This window comes from Mytilus trossulus, chromosome 9, assembly GCF_036588685.1.
Source record: "Mytilus trossulus isolate FHL-02 chromosome 9, PNRI_Mtr1.1.1.hap1, whole genome shotgun sequence".
NCBI classification, from domain to species: domain Eukaryota; kingdom Metazoa; phylum Mollusca; class Bivalvia; order Mytilida; family Mytilidae; genus Mytilus; species Mytilus trossulus.
In genome coordinates, this window is record NC_086381.1 from 39,077,146 (window position 1) to 39,098,078 (window position 20,933).

The 20,933-nt window shown below is 31.5% G+C and overlaps 1 protein-coding gene across 1 annotated transcript in view; it reads left to right on the forward strand.

Moving 5' to 3' along the window:
- LOC134684607 (uncharacterized) overlaps nt 1-20,933 on the forward strand; it is a 67,765-nt gene that overhangs the window by 42,775 nt on the left and 4,057 nt on the right. The window contains exons 34-44 of the mRNA XM_063543906.1: nt 217-349; nt 1,370-1,491; nt 2,054-2,193; nt 2,616-2,763; nt 2,928-3,131; nt 5,791-5,994; nt 13,840-14,622; nt 15,895-16,107; nt 17,134-17,229; nt 17,704-18,029; nt 18,785-18,986. Of these exons, the coding sequence (XP_063399976.1) occupies nt 217-349; nt 1,370-1,491; nt 2,054-2,193; nt 2,616-2,763; nt 2,928-3,131; nt 5,791-5,994; nt 13,840-14,622; nt 15,895-16,107; nt 17,134-17,229; nt 17,704-18,029; nt 18,785-18,986 (2,571 nt within the window). The remainder of the gene's footprint in view (nt 1-216; nt 350-1,369; nt 1,492-2,053; nt 2,194-2,615; nt 2,764-2,927; nt 3,132-5,790; nt 5,995-13,839; nt 14,623-15,894; nt 16,108-17,133; nt 17,230-17,703; nt 18,030-18,784; nt 18,987-20,933) is intronic.

The window sequence follows — 20,933 nt, forward strand, 5'->3', positions numbered from 1 at the left end:
ATGAAGAGGTTTAGTCAGGTGGAAGTCCAGGTATAATAATATCCTGCTATTGTGGATTCACATTCCTTGGATACCATTTTTGGTGGGTAATCATAAACCACAACAAAAATTCAAAAGACAAATCCCCCCCAAAAAATCAATGCCAATAATTTATAAGTCATAAGATGATTTATATTGTTTTAATTTTATATATAACTCATGGATAATCTTTTTCAGCCAACCCAAATGATCTGATAGAAGTTTATGATGTCAATGGTTATAGTTTGGATGACCAAGAAATCACATCTTCAGATACAGTACTCAGAGGATACTGGCAGTTTATAATGAGACAGGGAATAGCTCCTCAATGGTGAGTACATCCTCAGATACAGTACTCAGGGGTACTGGCAGTTTATAATGAGACAGGGAATAGCTCTTCAATGGTGAGTACTTCCTCAGATACAGTACTCAGGGCCTACTGGCAGATTATAATGAGACGAGGAATAACTCCTCAATGGTGAGTACACCCTCAGATACAGTACTCAGGACCTACTGGCAGTTTATAATGAGATAAGGAATGGCTCCTCAATGGTAAGTACATCTTCAGATACTGTACTGATCGGGGAGTACTGGTAGTTTATAATGAGACAAGGAATAGCTCCTCAATGGTGAGTACATCATCAGATACAGTACTCAGAGGGTACTGGCAGTTTATAATAAGACAAGGAATAGCTCCTCAATGGTGAGTACATCATCAGATACAGTACTCAGAGGGTACTGGCAGTTTATAATGAGACAAGGAATATCTCACCAATGGTGAGTACATCCTCAGATACTGTACTGATCAGGGAGTACTGGCAGTTTATAATGAGACAAGGAATAGCTCCTCAATGGTGAGTACATCATCAGATACAGTACTCAGGGGATACTAGTAGTTTATAATGAGACAAGGAATAGCTCCTCAATGGTGAGTACATCCTCAGGTACAGTACTCAGGGGATACTGGCAGTTTATAATGAGACAAGAAATAGCTCCTCAATGATGAGTACATCCTCAGATACAGTACTCAAGGGGGGGGGGGGGGGGGGGGGTTATTATGAGATAGGGAAAAGCACCACAATATTTGGTAAGTATATAATCAGATACTCTAAGTAATGATAGTATTAGTTGAAAATGAGACTGGGGAGAATGCAGTGTTGACAACTCTTGGCATACTGTTTGTTTGTGATATTTGAGGAACCAACTTGGTTAGAATTTCATCAATTAAATAGAATTTTGCAATCTTTACTACTACAATAGTCAGACATTACTTTGGGTATCAGCCATTTCCTTGGTCTCATTTGATTTTATTTAGTTGATCCATTAAAGTTGCATTGATCTTCTATTTTAGGTTTGAATGGAGTGTAGGGTTGTCCAGTGGGACATTACCAGATGGAATATATACCTCTGTAGATGAAAGAGTATGGCATGATGCAGCACAACTTAAATCAGCTACATACTCTTCTCAATATGGTATAACTCTTGTTATAGATCTTTTAAAAATTAGATTAAAACATTGATCATCATAAATAAATCTGTTTGTTTAGAGTTTTTTGATTGAAAAAATGACTGATTATAACTATTGCAACATGCATTTGGTATATATCACTGGCTAATTATCTGGTACAGCTGGTTTGGTTTAATTAATTGTCAACCATAATTAGAATGTAGATACTTAAGCATTCATGATAGAAAGTTATATGAAAACCGATAGCACTTTTTTTGCATGTTTATGAAACAATAGTCTAAATGATATCTCGTGAAATTAGTCAACTTTGGTATGATGTTTCCTGCTATTACAGTGTTGCTTTTTCATTAGATTACAAATTACAAAGTTAAAAGCTACTTTAGAAAAGATAAGCTATCATTAGGTTACAACAGTAAGCACAACATCATAAGAGGTATGAAAAACTTAAGTTTTTGTACCACAGCAATTTTGAAATTAAGTGGTCTATAATAATCAAGCAAAATATGTTTGGCATAGTTTAAAAAAGAATCAAGTACACATATATTTTAAGATATATATTTTTTGCAGAGTTTTACCTCACTAATGGTGAGGATTATTCCTTCTTTGTCCGTTTATGGTATGATGGTACAACATTTGCTGACTTTAAAACCAATGGTATAATGATATCTACAGGAAATCTGGCTCTGGCCACAGCAGGAGGAAAAGCTGTAAGTATAAATAATAAAATGTTAGTACTTTTCAAACCAATATTAAAAAATCTTATTACAATGTTAAATTGATAATTTTGATTAGTTTATTGTAAATTCAGAAATTGCTGCTATGTTTTTATTATTGTGGAAAATGCAACAGGGTTATAATCGCAATAATTTAAACTTGCATTTTGAAATTTTGTATATGAATTAAACAGGATTTTTCTCAATATCTCAAGATACAAATCGCATTATAGTCTAATAAAATATTAAATGGACAAAATAATTTCTGAATTGACAGTATTCAAAAGAATATTATTTGAATAGTACATCAATATAAAATTCAATTAAAATATATCACATGTATGGTATTGATTGTATAAAGTGTTGCTACCTTGTTGCATTCTCATGAATGTCATGTGACTTTGTATATGTTATAGGTTACAGAGAAGGTGACAGGTACCAATATAAAAGATGCCGATTTTGTCAGACAAGGACGACCTATGACCTTTGACTGGAATGAAAAGTTTGTTAATGCAGCCACTTTGATCAAAGAGTTCAGAATCTACATAAGTACTTTTCCTGGAGGTAAGATTTGATATATTGAAAACTCTCAATGGTAATTCACAATTCACTGTTTGTTATGCATTGAATGTATTTTACCTAAAGAATGAATTACTAGCAAATCTGCATTCCAAACAACCTTAGTGAATTGAACTCAGTTTTTAAATATATTTCCTATTTTTTTGCAGGACATGATTTCTTGATTTTATCAGATACATTATCAGGGAAGACAACTCATTACAATATGACAAGATTAAATTATGAAGTTGGAGTGACATATTATGTCAATGTTGTGGCATACAGTTACTCTGGTGTCCACATGACAGCAACATCTGACGGGTTTACAATAGATCACATCCAGCCAACAACAGGAATGGTGTATGATGGGATAGGTATATATTAAAAACTTTTCAAATAATTATAGATTCAGGTTAGAGATGCTTATTTTAAATTTTGATGATAAATTAGTAAAATAGTATTTCCTTAAAAAATAATGACTTGTTAAGTGGATAGGAACTTTTTATTGCTTTGCCAAAAACACCCTTTTCTCTAATCCCTTTTTATATGACCGCAAACATTTTTTTGGATTGATAATGGTATGATGTCATCGTCATCCGAAACCACGTTGTCTTCTGGACAATAAATTTAGTTTAAGAGAATGGATCTGTATGAAATTTTTTAAGAAAGTTCAATACCACAAAAGGAAGGTTGGGATTGATTTTGGGGATGATGGTTCCAACACGTTTAGGTATTAGGGGCCAAAATGGGGCCAACAACAAGCATTTTTCTTCTTTCAGGATAATTACTTGTGTACAAGTATATCTATTGCTCTGAAATTGTACAACAATGTTTAATACAACAAGTAGAACTAAGAAGGTTTGGGTTCATTTAAGGGGTTATTGGGTCTACAGGAATTAAGGGCCTTAAAAGGGACCAAAAACAAACATTTTTTTCTAGTTTCCAGACAAGTTTCATATTACAGGAAAGGCTGGGAATTAGTTGGGGTTAATTGACGCAAACATGGAGGAATTATGGGCCCCCCAAAAAACCCCAAAAAGCATTTCTCTAGTTTCGAGACAATAACTTGTGTTGATGTGTATGGATCTCTCTGACATCGTACTACAAGATTCCTTAATACAAAGGAAAGGCTGGGATTGAGTTTTGGGGTTATTGCTCCAAAGGGGGTTTCAAAAATTTAAGCAAGGTTTTTTCCCCCAATTCTTTTAAGAGATTCATATTTTTTTTCTAATTTTTTCAAGGTATTGTGCAATAGATTTGTAAGATCTTAAACCACATTTTTTTGTGTCAGAAACCTACATTATGTCAAAAATGTGATAACAATACAAATTCAGACAGTTTCAAGCTTGAATATTGTGTCCAAATTTTCCCCAACTGCTGAGGGCTGACTTTTGCGGTTGTTTCAGGCTGTGCTCAGGGAAGCATTTTATTATCCGTGTTTTTGTGACAAAAATGTCGGTTATTGATTTGGGGATGCTCAGTGGGCGGCCGGTCAATCGGTCGGGCAGGCGGGCAGCGATCAAATGTTGTCTGTTCATTAACTCATGAACTGTTCAACCAAAGCTTTTAAAATTTTAATATGTTGTTACTGACAACTTAATGAAGGTCAAGTTCAATAATGGCGATTTTGACTTTTACCGTTCAGGAGTTATGGTTCTTGAAAGATTGAAAAATGGTGTTTCCAGTTGTGTCCGTGCATTTACGCATGAACTGTTTTACCAAAGCTTCCAAAATTTTAATATGTTGTTACTGGTGACAAAATGGAGGTCAAGTTCAATAATGATGATTTTGACTTTTACCGTTCAGGAGTTATGGTTCTTGAAAGATTGAAAAATGGTGTTTCCAGTCGTGTCCGTGCATTTTCTCATGAACCATTCAACCAAAGCTTTGCAAATTCTTATATGTTGTTACTGATGACAAAACAGAGGTCAAGTTCAATAATGATGATTTTGACTTTTACCGTTCAGTAGTTATGGTTCTTGAAAGATCGTAAAATGGTGTTTCCAGTCGTGTCCGTGCATTTATGCATGAACTGTTCTTTTAAAGCTTCCCAAATTTTAATATGTTGTTACTGATAACTAAATGGAGGTCAAGTTCAATAATGATGATTTTGACTTTTACTGTTCAGGAGTTATGGTTCTTGAAAGATTGAAAAATGGTGTTTCCAGTCGTGTCCGTGCATTTTCTCATGAACCATTCAACCAAAGCTTTTCAAATTTTAATATGTTGTTACTGATGACAAATTAGAGGTCAGTTCAATAATGACGATTTTGACTTTTACCGTTCAGGAGTTATGGTTCTTGAAAGATCGTTAAAGGGTGTTTTCATTCACGTTGTTGCATTTACTCACAAACCATTCAATCTAAGCTTTTCAAATTTTAATATGTTGATACTGATGACAAAATAGAGGTCAAATTTGATATTGACAATTTTCAGTTTCACCAATCATCAGTAATGGTTCTTGTGATATTGCCAGGACATAAATAAATGTTAATTAATCCGGTTTGCTGTCGTTGTGACAGCCTCTTGTTGAAATTGATGAATTTATTAAAAATGAGTAAACAAGACTAAAATTAATTTGATTAATTTATATTTATTGATTGAAGCTATTAAATTGTATTTTCGTTTATATTTGATATCATGGTTTCTGCCAAGTTTTGCATACAATCCTTTTGGAAATAATTTCATTGAACTTTAAATTTGTGGTTTGTCTTTTCCTATGAAATAAACATATATTGGTACCATACAATAAATAAAGAGCCTATATAATAAAATTGAGTACAGAAATGGGGAATGTGTCAAAGAGACAACAACCCGACCATAGAAAAAACAATTGCAGAAGGTCACCAACAGGTCTTCAATGTAACGAGAAATTCCAGCACCCGAAGGCGTCCTTTAGCTGGCCCCTAAACAAATATATACTAGTTCAGTGATAATGAACGCCATACTATTTTCCAAATTGTATATAAGCTTGTAATTTTTGTTATTTCTCATGTTTCTGAGTCGGCTTTATTGGTACTTTTTTTTAAACAGGTTTAGAGGATATGGAATATCAAAATTCTTCATCATTTGCTGGAGCTCATTGGCATGGATTTTCTGATACAGAGGCTGGAATAAAAGAGTACTACTGGTGTGTCGGTACAACTTCTACCAGCACAGAATGTGACCTCAAACCATGGGAAAATGTTGGTCTCCACGTCTCTGCATCTAGATATTTGGCCACTAATGCTACACAAGGTACAAGCTGTGATTGTTTCTCATCAAAATGTTTTATCATCCATTTAGGGAATGGTCTTTAACTTTTTGTTCAAATTTTTATTGAAATGACAGTTTTTAGTGGAAGAAGACGTCAAGTCTTCTGAAGACTTAAGGGGCCGACCCTTGGCATTGAGTCTCCGTATGCCGCATTCATTTCGTGTATTACAATTTCAAAACAACTTAAGATTCCTGACACCGATTTTTACACATGATTAGGCATCTGAATCATTTAATTTGTAAATTATGATTGTAAAACAATCACTATCGTAAATATGACCCTTTTATTTATGTAAATTATTAGATTTCATCTCATCCACATGAACGTTATTTGTTTACTTGTAACAGGATGTTTTAACTGTAGATATTTGTATTACGCATGCGTGAATTTGGTATCGGGACAACTTGCCCTGTTTACAAGTTCGCCCTTGAAGTTACAAATTTGCAATCCTGCAGACAAGAAGATTTTGTTTTTATATAAATAAAAAGGATATATAAAGTGTTGTCTTTATTCATGGTTTTCCTTTGTCATGTGAATTAGATGCCCTTCGTAACATACATGTGAACCTCCCGACGGGAGTACAAAACTCCCGTTTTCAGGGGTCTCCTCCCGTCCTCCCGTTTAGGAGAAAAAACTCCCGTGTATGAAATATTTCATGAATCAAAATTTTCAGACGCCATTTTTGATCATTTCTTACTACTGTACGGGTGTAATTGACACCTGTGTTAAATTTTACCTGAACATCAAAGAAGATGTATAATTATATGGCTTCACTTGACAGCTTGGGTGTCAAACATACTGGTAATCAACGATGTTTACCTCTGGCTAACTGCCGTTGTGTTATCAAAACGATGTGTATTGGGAATATTGAAATACTTTTTTGTTACTTCCCTTTGTTTTAGCCTGTTTTCAGTTATTTTGCTTTTTAAAATGTAAATTGTAAAAAGACTATAAATGATTAATATTTCAATCAAATAATCATAAAATGATGTTGATTAAATGAATTTAAATGATTTTGGACAAATAAAAAAAATAAAATTTATAAATTATTTTAGCAATCTAGACCCTTCAAGGATTACATTGAAGTTTATATCATAAATTTGTTTCTTTCTGATTTAAGTCAATATACAATATGTGCAACTAGACTAATAAAAGGTCTTGTAGTTAGATTAATTCCAAGTAAAATCTTGAAATTTAAATTTGAAAATGTTAGTATATATTAGATTTTATTGTGTAAGCTAAGAAATAGCAAGACATTTTACACTGTTTTTAAGTCTATTTAAGCTTTCTACAAATATGACTTTCATAATGCTTAAAATCCATGCAGTACTAGTGTTAGTGTATGTTATTTTTTAAATTAATTTACGATGTTGCAATTATACATGTGGAGCTTATTTCTTTCTGGCCCAAGACCACAATTAATGACCCCTCTTTTTCGTTGTTCACGAATATAGTTCCTTTTAAATAGAGTGTATTTTTCCTTAATTTTTTTTCTTTCCCTTCCTCACTCATTTCTTAGATTTTTTTTGGTGGAAATGAAAGAAGAGAGGTGAAATAATTTTTGGGATGTTGTATTTAAACTGATTTTGATATGGAATGAGTGATTAGGCCAAGTGCAAAAAGGTAGTATTTACAGTTTTCGGAACATCTCTTGACTTGTCCATAGGGGTATGGATGTGTATTGGCTAAATTTGTAAAAGTGATTGCTTCAATCTTTCTGAATTTTGGATATATATTTGGACTAGTACTATACATTACACACAAAAAAAATTTGACAAAAGTGCATGGTGCAATTTTTTTAATGATGCAAAACGTTCTAAAGAACTGATAGAGAAATTAATTGTGGTCTGTGGCCTATTTGTCTAAACATTTACAAATGATAAGGAGATGGAGACATGAACAAAAATATATACAGATAAGATATATAAATATAATGATTCATTTGCAAGCAGCCCTGCTTTCCTGACCTTGAATTATTCATGAATGTTCATGAATATTCAAGGTAACAGTTCATGAATATTCATGAATATTCATGAATGTTAAATGGCACCTTGAATATACATGAATATTGTTTGAACTCAATAAGCTTGAATATACATGAATATTGTATGAACTGAATAACCAAGAATTAACATGAATAATTATCTATAGAATATTCATGAAAATGAAATAGGATGTCTTTGAATAATGCATGATAGAATATTCTAGAATCACCATGAATGAAAAATATATATCTATCCCAATATTGAATGCTAAATACATACTCTAGAATAACCTTGAATGTGAATATTTCATGAATATTGAATGGTTGAATATTCTAGAATAACCATGAATATTGAATGGTTGAATATTCTAGAATAACCATGAATATTGTCATTTGAATGGTTGAATAATCTAGAATAACCATGAATATTGAATGGTTGAATATTCTAGATTAACCATGAATATTGAAATAAGTGTCCTTGAGAGGTTTTTTGAAAACCAAAAGCAAATACAGACATTTAAGTTTAAAATATTTTTTAATCATTTAATCATGATACAAATGTAGCTGTGAAATATGAATTTACAATCACTTTCATTAAGATCTAGCAAAATTGTACACTATTTGATCTAGGATTTAATCCAAACCCTTCCTTAATCTATGTGTTTTCAGATCTATTTTTAAACTAAAGACAGACAAATCTAATGGAGCAAAGTGATAATCATACATAATTTTTACTTATTTGCAGATATTTTTTTTAGTCTGATAGCTTTTTGAACATTTAGCAGTTTAGTAATTTTGCAATGATATCTTTTTCTCGATTCTCTGGTCATTGTTCTAAAATTGTCATTGTCAAAAGTTCTTATGTACATGTAGGCCTATCTTATGCTGGCTTGACTTCGTGCTTTGCATTGGCTTTTCTTCCTTTCATACTATGCTCAACCCGCTAGTTTTCTCCAAAAATGAACAGGAAAACATCTATGACACGTGACTGAAAGTCACTTATGTTGCTTATTATTTTCTTGACATCTGAACTATTCTTTGTATTGTAAAGAAAAAATCATCCTCTACGATTTCTGGCTTATGGTGTTTCGTGGAATGAAATTTTTTCTTCATTTTTTTTAACTTCTTCCTCTAGCTTCTCAATTTTCTTTTCAGAATCAGCAAAGGTTTTAACTTTGGAGGCCAGTTTTGGATATTCTGTTTAATCCTGTGATAAAAATAAACATAATTAAGTAGAATATTAAGATTTTTTAACATGTTTAATTACATTGTTTGTTTCAAAATATCTTGTTCTTAACTACACATTTAAGAGTATTAATTATTACTGCTTCAGTACCAACATGATATACCAGATATATTGCATAGGCCAATCAAGTGCGGGGGGGGGGGGGGGGGGGTGTTGCAGGTGGGGCCTGGGTCCCCCCTTTCGTGGGAAAAAATTTGGTTGATCATATAGGGAATCACTGAAGCATGACTGGAGTGCCCCCTACTTATGAAAAGTTCTGGATCCGCCACTGTATTGATCCAATATCCACCCGTTTGTAGAACATGTATGAACAAGTATATATTTGTGTAGGGGCCAGCTGAAGGACGCCTTCGGGTGCGGGAATTTCTCGCTGCATTGAAGACCTGTTGTTGATCTTCTGCTGTTGTTTTTTTTTTTTTTTTATTTGGTCGGGTTGTTGTCTCTTTGACACATTCCCCATTTCCATTCTCAATTTTATCACATTTTTTTGTAATAGTAAAACACCCATGCAACCATGCATCCCGTATTGCTTGATAAGGTTGGAATTGGGATCCATACTATAAATGGGTGGATATTGGATCAATTACCTAAAATTCATGTAGATCAATAAAAGTGACTTTACAGATAAAATTCTAAAAATTCATGATTTTAACACAAATTGAAACCTTAAATGTAGACTTTAATGGCCATGCAGGTGGGTAATTTAAACGTGTTAAAAGTTAATGATAAGCATACATTGTACATTTGACATGATAATGAGCTAACTTATATCAAAGATCTGTGGGGAAAAAACAAATGAGATCATTCTAATCAGAATGTCATTAACAAAATCAATGCAAATATTAGTATATTTTGTTTTGTGTCAATATTGGTGCTTTAATTGCCATTCATTATATATGGATTAAGCACACTAATCGTTTTATATAATATTGACCGTTATGGACTTAAAAAACTTTAAACCACAACAAATTTCATTTTATACAAAAATTAATTAATTGACATCTTAAAAGTCATTATAATTAAATATGTATAAACTAATATTTAATTTAAGCAATAAAGTCCCAGTGCTCATTTAGAAGTCTTTCCCATTAATAACTTATTTTTGATCGGTTTATATCGATAAAAGTTGCAACTTGCTAAAAGATCAGTCCTCTTAAATAATAGAAATCTATAATATCTAAAAATTATTTCAAAACAAGAAAAAAGAAAACAACTTACCATATGATAACAAAATGTAGTAACAACTGTACATAGTTTTTCCATCTAACTTGAACAACACACATAAATTCTGTAGAATCTTCATCCTGAGACTCCATTAAAAATAACAGTTGTTTTTGGTGTTCATAATCTTGGGCATTTTCCAAGAAAACAATAATGTCTAAGCCATTTTCCTTAAATGCAAACTTTTTCTATCACTGGCTAATTTTATAAACTCTGCCTCTGACAATAACATGATTAAACACAATCTTTTTCTAAAAAGCACCAAAAAATTATTTGAATCTTGTAGCTACCATGTGTGTATTTTACTTCCCAGTGGTCAGTTGGGGCATTGTAGGGATAAGTTCTTACATTTTGTAAGTCATGCATAAATGTTAAATAAATGAACAGGTCAAACATATTTAATGTTTATAATTTATGAAACATACTGGCAGTTTCAAGGTTTATATTAATTTAATATAAAAGTATATCATAAAACATTATTTCATTATTAAAAAGAAGTATATGCAGATTTTCCTGTATGTGGCCCCATTCAGAGACTGAACTAAAGGAAGTTAATTCCAGATGTGAACTCAGCAGGGGACAATCTGATAAATGCACACAACCAGATCTGAATTAATAAAAGGAAGAACTGTGTGGTTAAAAGTAATTAATATTGTTAAATGATTTGTATTGTATAAAAACTATATAAATTAGGAATATAGGATAATGTTGGGCAATGATAACTTCCTTTTTGAAGTGCTAGAGATTACAGTGTTAAAATTTTTTTTTTTTTTTTTAATCTTATTTAATTTTACACACATTATCATAAATTGCTGTTTAGAAAATTTTAATATATATTTTTATAAAGTTTATAAGAGAATGGCTGTAATAATGCCATGATATTATTATTAATGAAATTTAAGAGTAGTAAATGAGGGCATCCAATTTTTAATTCAAAAAGGGGGGGGGGGGGGTGAAAAAATTAAATATGAACTTATTTTTTTAAACTTAGTAATATTTTTGGATTATATAAAAGATGACATTCCATTTTCAAAACAACTTTTGTGGAATTTTGCAAAGCATCACGTTTTAGAGTTTGTCACTCAATGTAAACATTTCAAAATTTATTCCTTATTATTCAATTCATGAAATGTATGCAAAAAAAATTCTAAGTCCAAACATTCAAGTTAATTCAAGATTATTCATGTGAAAAAAAAAGAAAATTTACAATGTTTATTTTATGATCATGGTAATTAATAAAATTAAATTTAAAATACCTTACATGTTTTGTATTAAGATGTTATGAATATCACCTACATGAGCTACACTGTATCTATTAAAATTATCATATATTTTTTTCATTTAACTGTGGAATACATACATGTACATGTATGTTATTCAGCATCAACAATCAAGTAAAAATATACATACAAAAGTCCGAGAACAAATTTCATTATCAATTTTTATGCCGTTTGACACAAATAATTCTGAGTCATTATCATGCAGCTTTATTCATGCTTATTCATGTTAGTCACACAATGGAAAAATATTCTAAGTCCAAAATTTATTCCTCATTATTCATTCTTATTCATGAAATGTATGCAAAAAAATTCTAAGTCCAAACATTCATTCTTATTCATGTTTATTCATATTGACAAAAAGGGTTTTATTACCACAAAAAAACAATTTTGAATGAAGGAAACTTGATTATACTATGATATAGTAAGTGACTAGCATTTTAAGAACATTTATTTGTTGTCTCCAAACAGTTACTAAGAATTCATGTATATTCCACTTAATTCATTTTTCATATTCATGAATAATTTTGACACTGGAATAGAAACCATGAATGGAAGTGGAATATTCATGAATATTCATGAATATTCTACTTTATTCATGAATACATGAATATCATGAAAGCAGGGCGTGAACAATCATTTGTCAAAAACAAAACAAAACAAGAAACAGATTCTTCTTATTATTTTATTTTATTCAAATAGAGAGGCAATAAGGGAACTATAAACATTACAATTTGATGGAAATTTGAAGAAAAAAACACAATTTCTACATCATTTGGTTACATTTACGACAAAATTTATGTCGATAAAAAAACATGATGTTTTGACCATTCAGTACCTAATAGATGCATAGTTCTTGGGGGAAAAGTTTCATCAAATAATATGAATATAAATGACTTTTTTGTGGTCGTTTTTTACAGTGGGTTGTGATGATCTTCCAGTTAGGTTACCCTCATTTGGAGTGTTGTTCCCAACCTGTTAAAGGTCCATCTTTGTGCATTATTACAAATTGGAAATTTCAACAAGCATCTAATATTCTTAATCTGGAAAATAAACCCTGGTCTGCTAGCTTCATGTATATTTTTTCTACCGATTTAATATATAACTAGAATCATGCAAACAGACTTAAGGAAAAGGCATGTAAGTTCATCATACAAATATGACACTTTTTCTAGACAATCCAGATCTTGCAAAATACGTCGCTAAAAATTGTAACCTTTAAAATTGTTGTTGTGCAGTAAAAACCCATATGGGAACTTTCAAAAGTTGGCGGGTATGTAACAAGTCTTACTATTTTTATGCTCCATTTATGTGCAATATGTTTTCTAGTCTGTCCGTCTGTCCTGCTTCTGGTTATAAAGTTTATGGTCGAGGTAGTTTTTGATGAAGTTGAAATCCAATCAACTTGAATTGTTTTTCTGTTTGTCTTTTTCATTTTTAGCCATGGCGTTGTCAGTTTGTTTTAGATTTACGAGTTTGACTGTCCCTTTGGTGTCTTTCGTCCCTCTTTTGAAACTTAGTACACATGTGTTCCTCTTGATATGATCTTCTTAATTTTACTGCCAAATTAAAGATTTTACCTAATTTTCATAGTCAACTGAACATAGAAAATAATTGTACGGATGGGAAATCCATGTACTTATGACCTTTTCTTGTTTGAAGAAAAAAATATATTTTAACAATAATGGAACAAAGCAGCCTGGGTAAGTGGGGCTGCTTTTATGGTAAATCAAGTTACTTTTTATTTACCTTCTTCCACTTCAGAGCTATCAGCTCTTTGATTAATAATGAATTATTTAGATTTTTTCTCCAACATGTACTTATTTATAACAGTTGGATTGTTTTAGCTTCCTCTGGGTTTAGACATATAAATGACTAAGACAGATACTTGACGGTTACATAACATTTGGTATATTAAGATTTAAAGTAAGTTTGCCAATGATACATCAATCTTTTCAACAGAACAAGCTTAGGCTTCAATAAATAAATTAAAAACTATTGTAGAAAAAAATATAAGGTTTTAATATTTAGTTATGGAATCTCGTGCACCTCTATGTACAAATGAATAAGAAGATATAAAATAAAATTTATATTTTAGGATCAAAGATGTTCCATAAAGTATATGCCATTGATGCTGTTGGATTGATATCAGACAAAGTTGTCTCTGACGGTGTAGTTATTGATGTAACTGGACCTGTACCTGAATCATTGACACATTTGGACACTAATATCGTACAGAATCCATCTTTTGAAGTGACGAAAGGAAGTATAATATCATGGGAAACACTTAGTACAACAACGGACATCTGTACATACACACAAACATTTCACCATCCCGCTAGCTGGACAGGGGGAACAGGGACTTGTCTAACAGCAGTAACATCAACCAGTAATTTAGCACATGATGGCAACTTCTTCTTGTATTTGCGTGGGGAGCTACAGCAAACATTGACAAGTGTTGAAGCAGGGAAATTGTATCGTGTAACGTTTTATACCAGTCACTTACCAATATGGGAAGCTTACGTGGCTAATAAAGAAGGCTTTGTGAAGTTAGGGGATGAATATCATGTCTTTCTTATATACACAAAAAGTTACAGAAAAGATGATCATGGGGCTTCTACAAGAGAATTAACCTCTTGGCACAGGCATACATTTTATTTCACAGCTTCAACAAATAGTGCACAATTAACAATAGGCAGCCTTGACATGAAGACAGGACTATTCTATGACAATATACAGGTACATGAGGTCCAGTTAGACTCCACCTCTTCTGGTCATGTGAATGGTCACATTGATTACATCCACCAATGGAGTTCCATTCATGGCTCGTGGAGTTTTATTGATCCAGAGTCACCCATTGTGGATTATAAATGGGCAATAGGTAGGTTTTTACATTGTTTATATCCGCTTGCCACTAAGTTGGTGCTGTTGATTCCTTATAACTTGTTGGACACCAACTTTTTTTAGTACAAGGAAACCATGAATTTTAATGTTCAACAAATAATTTTCTGTATGATAATTATATGCAGACATTTGGAAAACCATGAAATCAAATATTCACAAAAAAGTTTTCCTCAATCACCCATTAAAATAAATGAATCCATAACATTTCCTTCTAGTAAACCTATTTTTTTGGTAAATAATTGTGTGTGATGAATTAAAATAGTGAGCTGTTTTGATTCAAATTCTTACAAAATGGATTGGAAAAAATTGTCTTCTATTCAACATTCTGATTCAAATGAATTTCATAAAGGATAACATTGTCAACAAGAATTTTCTGTGCATTTCCTACCATGTGAAAATTTTGATAATGTTACAAACAAAAGAACAATAGCAAGTTTATTAAATTGATGGTGTAATGTGAATCTTGTCTGTAGAATTTCTATAAATTAAGCAACTATAATTTGGCTTGTATAGTTCACACTGGACTGGTACATTGTCCACATCCCATCAAAGTTTCTGGTAAAAACATCTTTTTGTAACTGTTAGAAAATGTTGTATGAAACTGCGATATTTTCAAATTCTGTGTAATCCTTAGCGGTATTTTCACGGAAAATCCTGTTTTTTTATCATCAAATAGAAGTTAAAACAGTTTTTATTGCATATAAATTATTTAAGAACACTTCACAAGTGTGGAAATGTGTTTGAATATTCTTTATGTTTAAAAGATGTGAAAGTCATTTATGTCATTACTTTGGATTCATCATTATTTGTTGATACCAATTTTCATGGATTTCTTTGGTGCAGGTGAACCAAGAAATTAAAACTTCAAGGAATGATACTATTTTAAGGTTTGTATGCAAACTTCAGCAAAACCACAAAATTTAATATGCAACTTTTCCTTTATCAACGAAGATTGGTACCCAAGAAAATAGATGAATCCACAGTATATACTCCCTGCTGTTTATGAAAATGTATATATATGTAGACATTTTTTTCCCAAAAATGTATTTAAAAAAATAAAATTGGTCAACCTCGTGTTACACGTATATAATGTGTCTGAGTGTTTTCTAATAAATCATTTAAAATCGTCAACTTAGGTGGCTGTTCAGTATTGAAGAAAGATCCTAAAAAATTAGAGAATTTGTGTAATATGATAAATGTTTCAGAGATCAAAATAAAAAGGTTGTATAAGTTTCATTTTGTTTTTCAGGTTATACTGAAGGTGGAACACAGATTCAAACATTCAAATGTGAAGGACGGAGAAAGTTTGGTTTGAATAACAAAGTCAAACTGGTTGACAAAACATTTGTTTACATAACTGTCATAGCAACCAATGCTGCAGGACTGCAGACCATAGCTTACTCAGACCCAGTCCTAGTTGATCTCACTCCTCCAATATTTGACTATGTTTATGATGGTACAGGTAAGAATTGTGTATGCAATTTGAAAAGGTAAAATTATGTATGAAAAAAAGAGTTGTGATGTCAAAGACTGTACCAAGTGCTTGTTATTATTAAAACTTGAGGATGCATTTAGAGGAGTTTAACAGCATCTCATAAATGTATGATTGCTAGTGACACAACTATCTACCATTGACCAAGGATGTAAATAACAGGAGGCACCTGTATGAATTGCAACAAGAAAAACCCGTAACCGGAAAAGTCCCTTGAATAACAAAATGTGAAACAATTCAAAACAGAAAACAAAACATTTGGTTAAAGTTAATAACAGTGAACAATAAACACTTACATGAGAGATTCCATATTAAAAGTAGGCCTCCATAACATTTGGGCCAGCTGAAGGATGCCTTTGGGTGGGGGAGTTTCTTGTTGCATTGAAGACCCATTGGTGGCCTTCGGGTGTTGTCTTCTCTATTGTTGGGTTGATGTCTTTTTGACACATCCACCATTTTCATTCTCAATTTTATTGAAGACCACCTTTATAAAAAATGATTTGATATCAAACTTATATCATGTTATCTTCATTTCTTACTTCCATTATTGTTTTTATAATTATTCCTCAAGCCAATAAACAATTGAAATTTTCCTAAATTTGCAGTAATCTCCCCAGTGAATTATCTCCCCCTAACCAAGATTTGACAGGTAATTTATTTGGTCAAATTACATTCTTTTATTCATAAGTAAATGTTCAACAAGTTGGTTGCTCAATGGAAATAATATTATGCTATCTCGATGAGAGAAATAAGTGACACAGTCTTAAAAAAAATAGGCAACTACAAAAAATAAATGAAATTATTATCAAGTGCCTTCTCGTTTTCAGATTGACTGAAGCATTTCATAGTTAGATAAGTAATTAGAAAGAGTTTTAGAAATCTTCATACACGGAAATTTCATGTTTATATTCAGCAAAATTGTATGGTAACATATATATCATATTAATTGGTAACCCTAGACACTATTTTATGTATCTAGTATAATTTTTGTTTCAGGTGCTGATCAAGATGCCTGGGAAATTAACATTGTTTCAGCTAACTGGGATGTAGCAGATCCAGAGTCTGGTATTGACTTCTGTCAGTATGCCTTTGGTAAGAAAACAAACCTTGTGGTGTTATTTTTTTCACTATGATTATTGTATTCAGACTCAAAATTTAACCAATCTAGATATTGGAATTTTTGTTTTGAGCACAAACTTTGTACTCAAGTTCTGAGTAATTTTTTATGGGTGAGAGCTTAGATTGCATACAAAATGTACTGAAAAATGGGAGAAAAAGTGTCAGTACTTCTTGAAAACAATTAAGATGAGAACATCTTGATATTTATTAGTCATTGACAAATTTTGATATAACAGGACACGGGGTTTGCTACACTAGACTCTGTTTAAATGGGAAATTAAAGGTAAACATCTGGCCCTGGGGGAAAGTTTGAAAAAAGAAGTATAAAATAAAAAAAATATTATAACCTTTTTGCTGAAACTTTATTTATAATTGATAATTTTTATGAAATTTAAAAAAATGAGAGAGAAATCATGTTCAGTATTTGATTCATTATTATACTTGCAGGATATCAACCAGGTGGAAGTGACCTTCATCCTTGGACAACTACAACAGTTAAAAGTGTTTCCATGGAGTTTGATTACAGTGACCTTGAAGGGTTAACAGTGTATACATCAGTCAAATGTTATAACAAGATGGGACTAGGAAATACTACATCCTCAGATGGAGTCAGAATATCAAACAAGTCTCCCTCCACCACTAGTGCAGTTGTGTCACCATTTTATCTGTCGTCCAGTGAATATATTTCTAAAGATGGCTTCCAGAGTGTAACAGATGTCGTCAGATTAAAGTGGCAAGGTTTTACTGATTCTATTGGTATCGATAATTACTTGGTATGTATGAAAAGTCATAAAAAGATCTTCTAATTCTTATATTTCAAACAAATTGGCTGAGATGCTCATTCTTAAATGTTACGGAAAGACTTCAGATTATTATTATTAGCAGGATACAAATTTTAGCATATTTCTTGGATATAGGTCTAGGTGAACTACAAATTTAAATGTTAACCTAAGAACATTTGATTTTCCTCAATTCATAATAATAATTGGATCCCTCAAAAAATAAATGAATTTACAGTAAAGTATCAAATTGTCATATAAATTATACCATGAAATTCAATATCTGCAAACATGCAAGTTTTCATTAATCCATGAAAATTGGAACCCACGAAAAAAAATGAATCCACAGTTAAGTAAATAAAAAAAAAAATTATCAATATTTTTATAGTTTTGAAAATTGCAATTGACATGTTTGGCAAAAATAAATGAGCATTTTCATTTCCAACAGCATTTTACGTATGCACCATTTTTCTTGGATCATAATAATTGATCTTATATTTTTGTCCATCGTTCAATAATCCCAATCATAAATGCATACAGAAATTTATGAATTTACAGTGAATTTTAAGGAAAATAAAATTGGTAATTTGAAAAATAAAAATTATTATAATATTCTCTTTGCTTGCTGATGATTTAAGATTATGTCTAAAAATGCTTTTACAAGATATTGATTATATAACAAAATATAGAATTTTAAACTTGTATTTAAGAAAAATGTCATTTATAATAATGTAAAAATTTATTTGCAGATTACATTTGAAGGAAGTCAGACGAAGAAAGAGAAAGTCAGTTTCCCAATACAACAGGATTTATTCTTCACCTATTTCTATAATCTGCAGCTGACAGAGTCCCACCAGACTGTACATGTACAGGCCATTAATGTCTTGTATAAAAAGAGTGACAAAGTGTCCAGAAATATGACTGTCTTATTAACACCACCAGTTAGAGATAGTATGTATTACACTTAGTGAAACTATAAGTGTCTGTATAGAGGGGTCCTTCATTTTCTGTATTCTTTAAATTTTAAGGTTAATTTTCTATATTCTTTATATGTTTTGTCCTTTATTTGCTTTTCGTTTTTTTTACCTATTATTCTCTTATCCTTTACATGTTTGACCCCATTATTCTCCTTTATGTATTAAACTCTATCCAGTTCCTAATCTATGCCTGCCTCAAATATTGTCAGCAGACTACTTTTTCATCCATTTAGAATAATATGCATGAGTAAAAAATGTCATGCAAAACTGTGCCAATATGAAATGAAATTATAGAAGATAAGTTTCTTATTTGATAATTTAGTAACATTCTAAAATATCTGACACCAAATATTACTTTTAAATAAAACAAATATTTTGAATCTCATTCTCTTCAAGAATTTTACCATGTGTTGTTATTTCCAATGAGATAACACTGATCAGCGTGACCAAATGACGTAGAAAGTTAGGCATAATTTGAAAAAATTATACTGAGTTAAATGTTAAAAAGCTAGAAGTTACAACTGCATAAATGAGGGAACAATAGAATACACTAAAAAAAAACAAATTCTTTAGGAAACTTCAAAATAATTATCTGTATTTTTGTTGCAAATACAATTATAATCACACTTTTTGTGCAAAAAAAAAATTCAGTATAAATCTTGTGGTCTATTGGTCATATTTACTTGAACCTTTAACACCGTGTAGAACGCCACATGCTGGGTGTCGGCTATGTTTGACATGGGGTGGCAATTTTGAAGCGACAAAAAAGTAACAAGGAAAGTTCAAGCATCAAAATTTCTTATTTTAAGAACTCTCAGTAACATAAAATGTATTGCAAGGAAGGAACCGCAACGTAATCTTTTTCCTGAAAGCAGAAGCAGTCGTTTTCAGTGCTCAGTTTTCTCAAACACCTCGCCCTAGTTTTCTGTGTTGCAGATTTTGAGGCTTTAAATGCAAATTTCGGTATAAAAAACTACTTTACACAACTACCCTCCGTATTATTTATATAGAATTGTATTCCTCTCATGGACTTCTACCAAATACCAGTTTAAATTAATTGGTTTTAAAACTATTATTCATCAAAATATAAAGTGTCGCTCTGGGTGTCAGATTTTGCATGTCAAGGGGTAGAGGCTTGTCATAAAAAAAGATATGTTTGCATGTAAATTAGTCTTCATATGATACATTTTATTTCAAACACAATTTCTATACTATGACAAAATAAGGGTACTCCATTTTGTCTGTTTTAGTCTTATAAAAAGTATGCTTTTGATTTCATTCAAAGTACAAAATGGCTCAAAATATTTAATTTAAAAGCTGGTAAATAATTTCTTTTCCTTTTCAGTTTACCATGGTCAGACAAAAGTCTAGGCTATGGCTCAATAAACCCAAACCTGGTGGAAAATCACAAAATAGTCCTCAATATAAGATCTGCCCGAAACCTCCACCAGCGTAACTGCATCATACTTCATCACCAGGTTTATCTAAAAAGCACTTGTGCACGCCGCAAAAATGCATCACTCCAAAAAGAACTAGAATACTCTCTCCAAAGAAACACTCACCGGAATCTTTTTCATCGAATGAAAACTCAACTTCAAGTAATCCTGAAGACAATGATACTACAATTGCAAATGATTTCAAAACATTGAATAAAATTTTTAAAAAAGTTCATTTGGCTACTGAATTTATCCATTTATCCAAATGGTAAAAAAAAATACATTTCCTCTAGACAATATTTCGCTTAACTTTTTCCTGGAAACAGTCAGCTGAATACTAAAATTTATGATAAAAGGGATGATTTTTCATTTCCTATCGTTAATTATCCGTTTTTAGATGGTGACGTTCTTTTGTCACCATCTTACGGTGTTTATATATCTCAACTTGTACGATTCGCTCGTGTATGTAACAATGTTTTAGATTT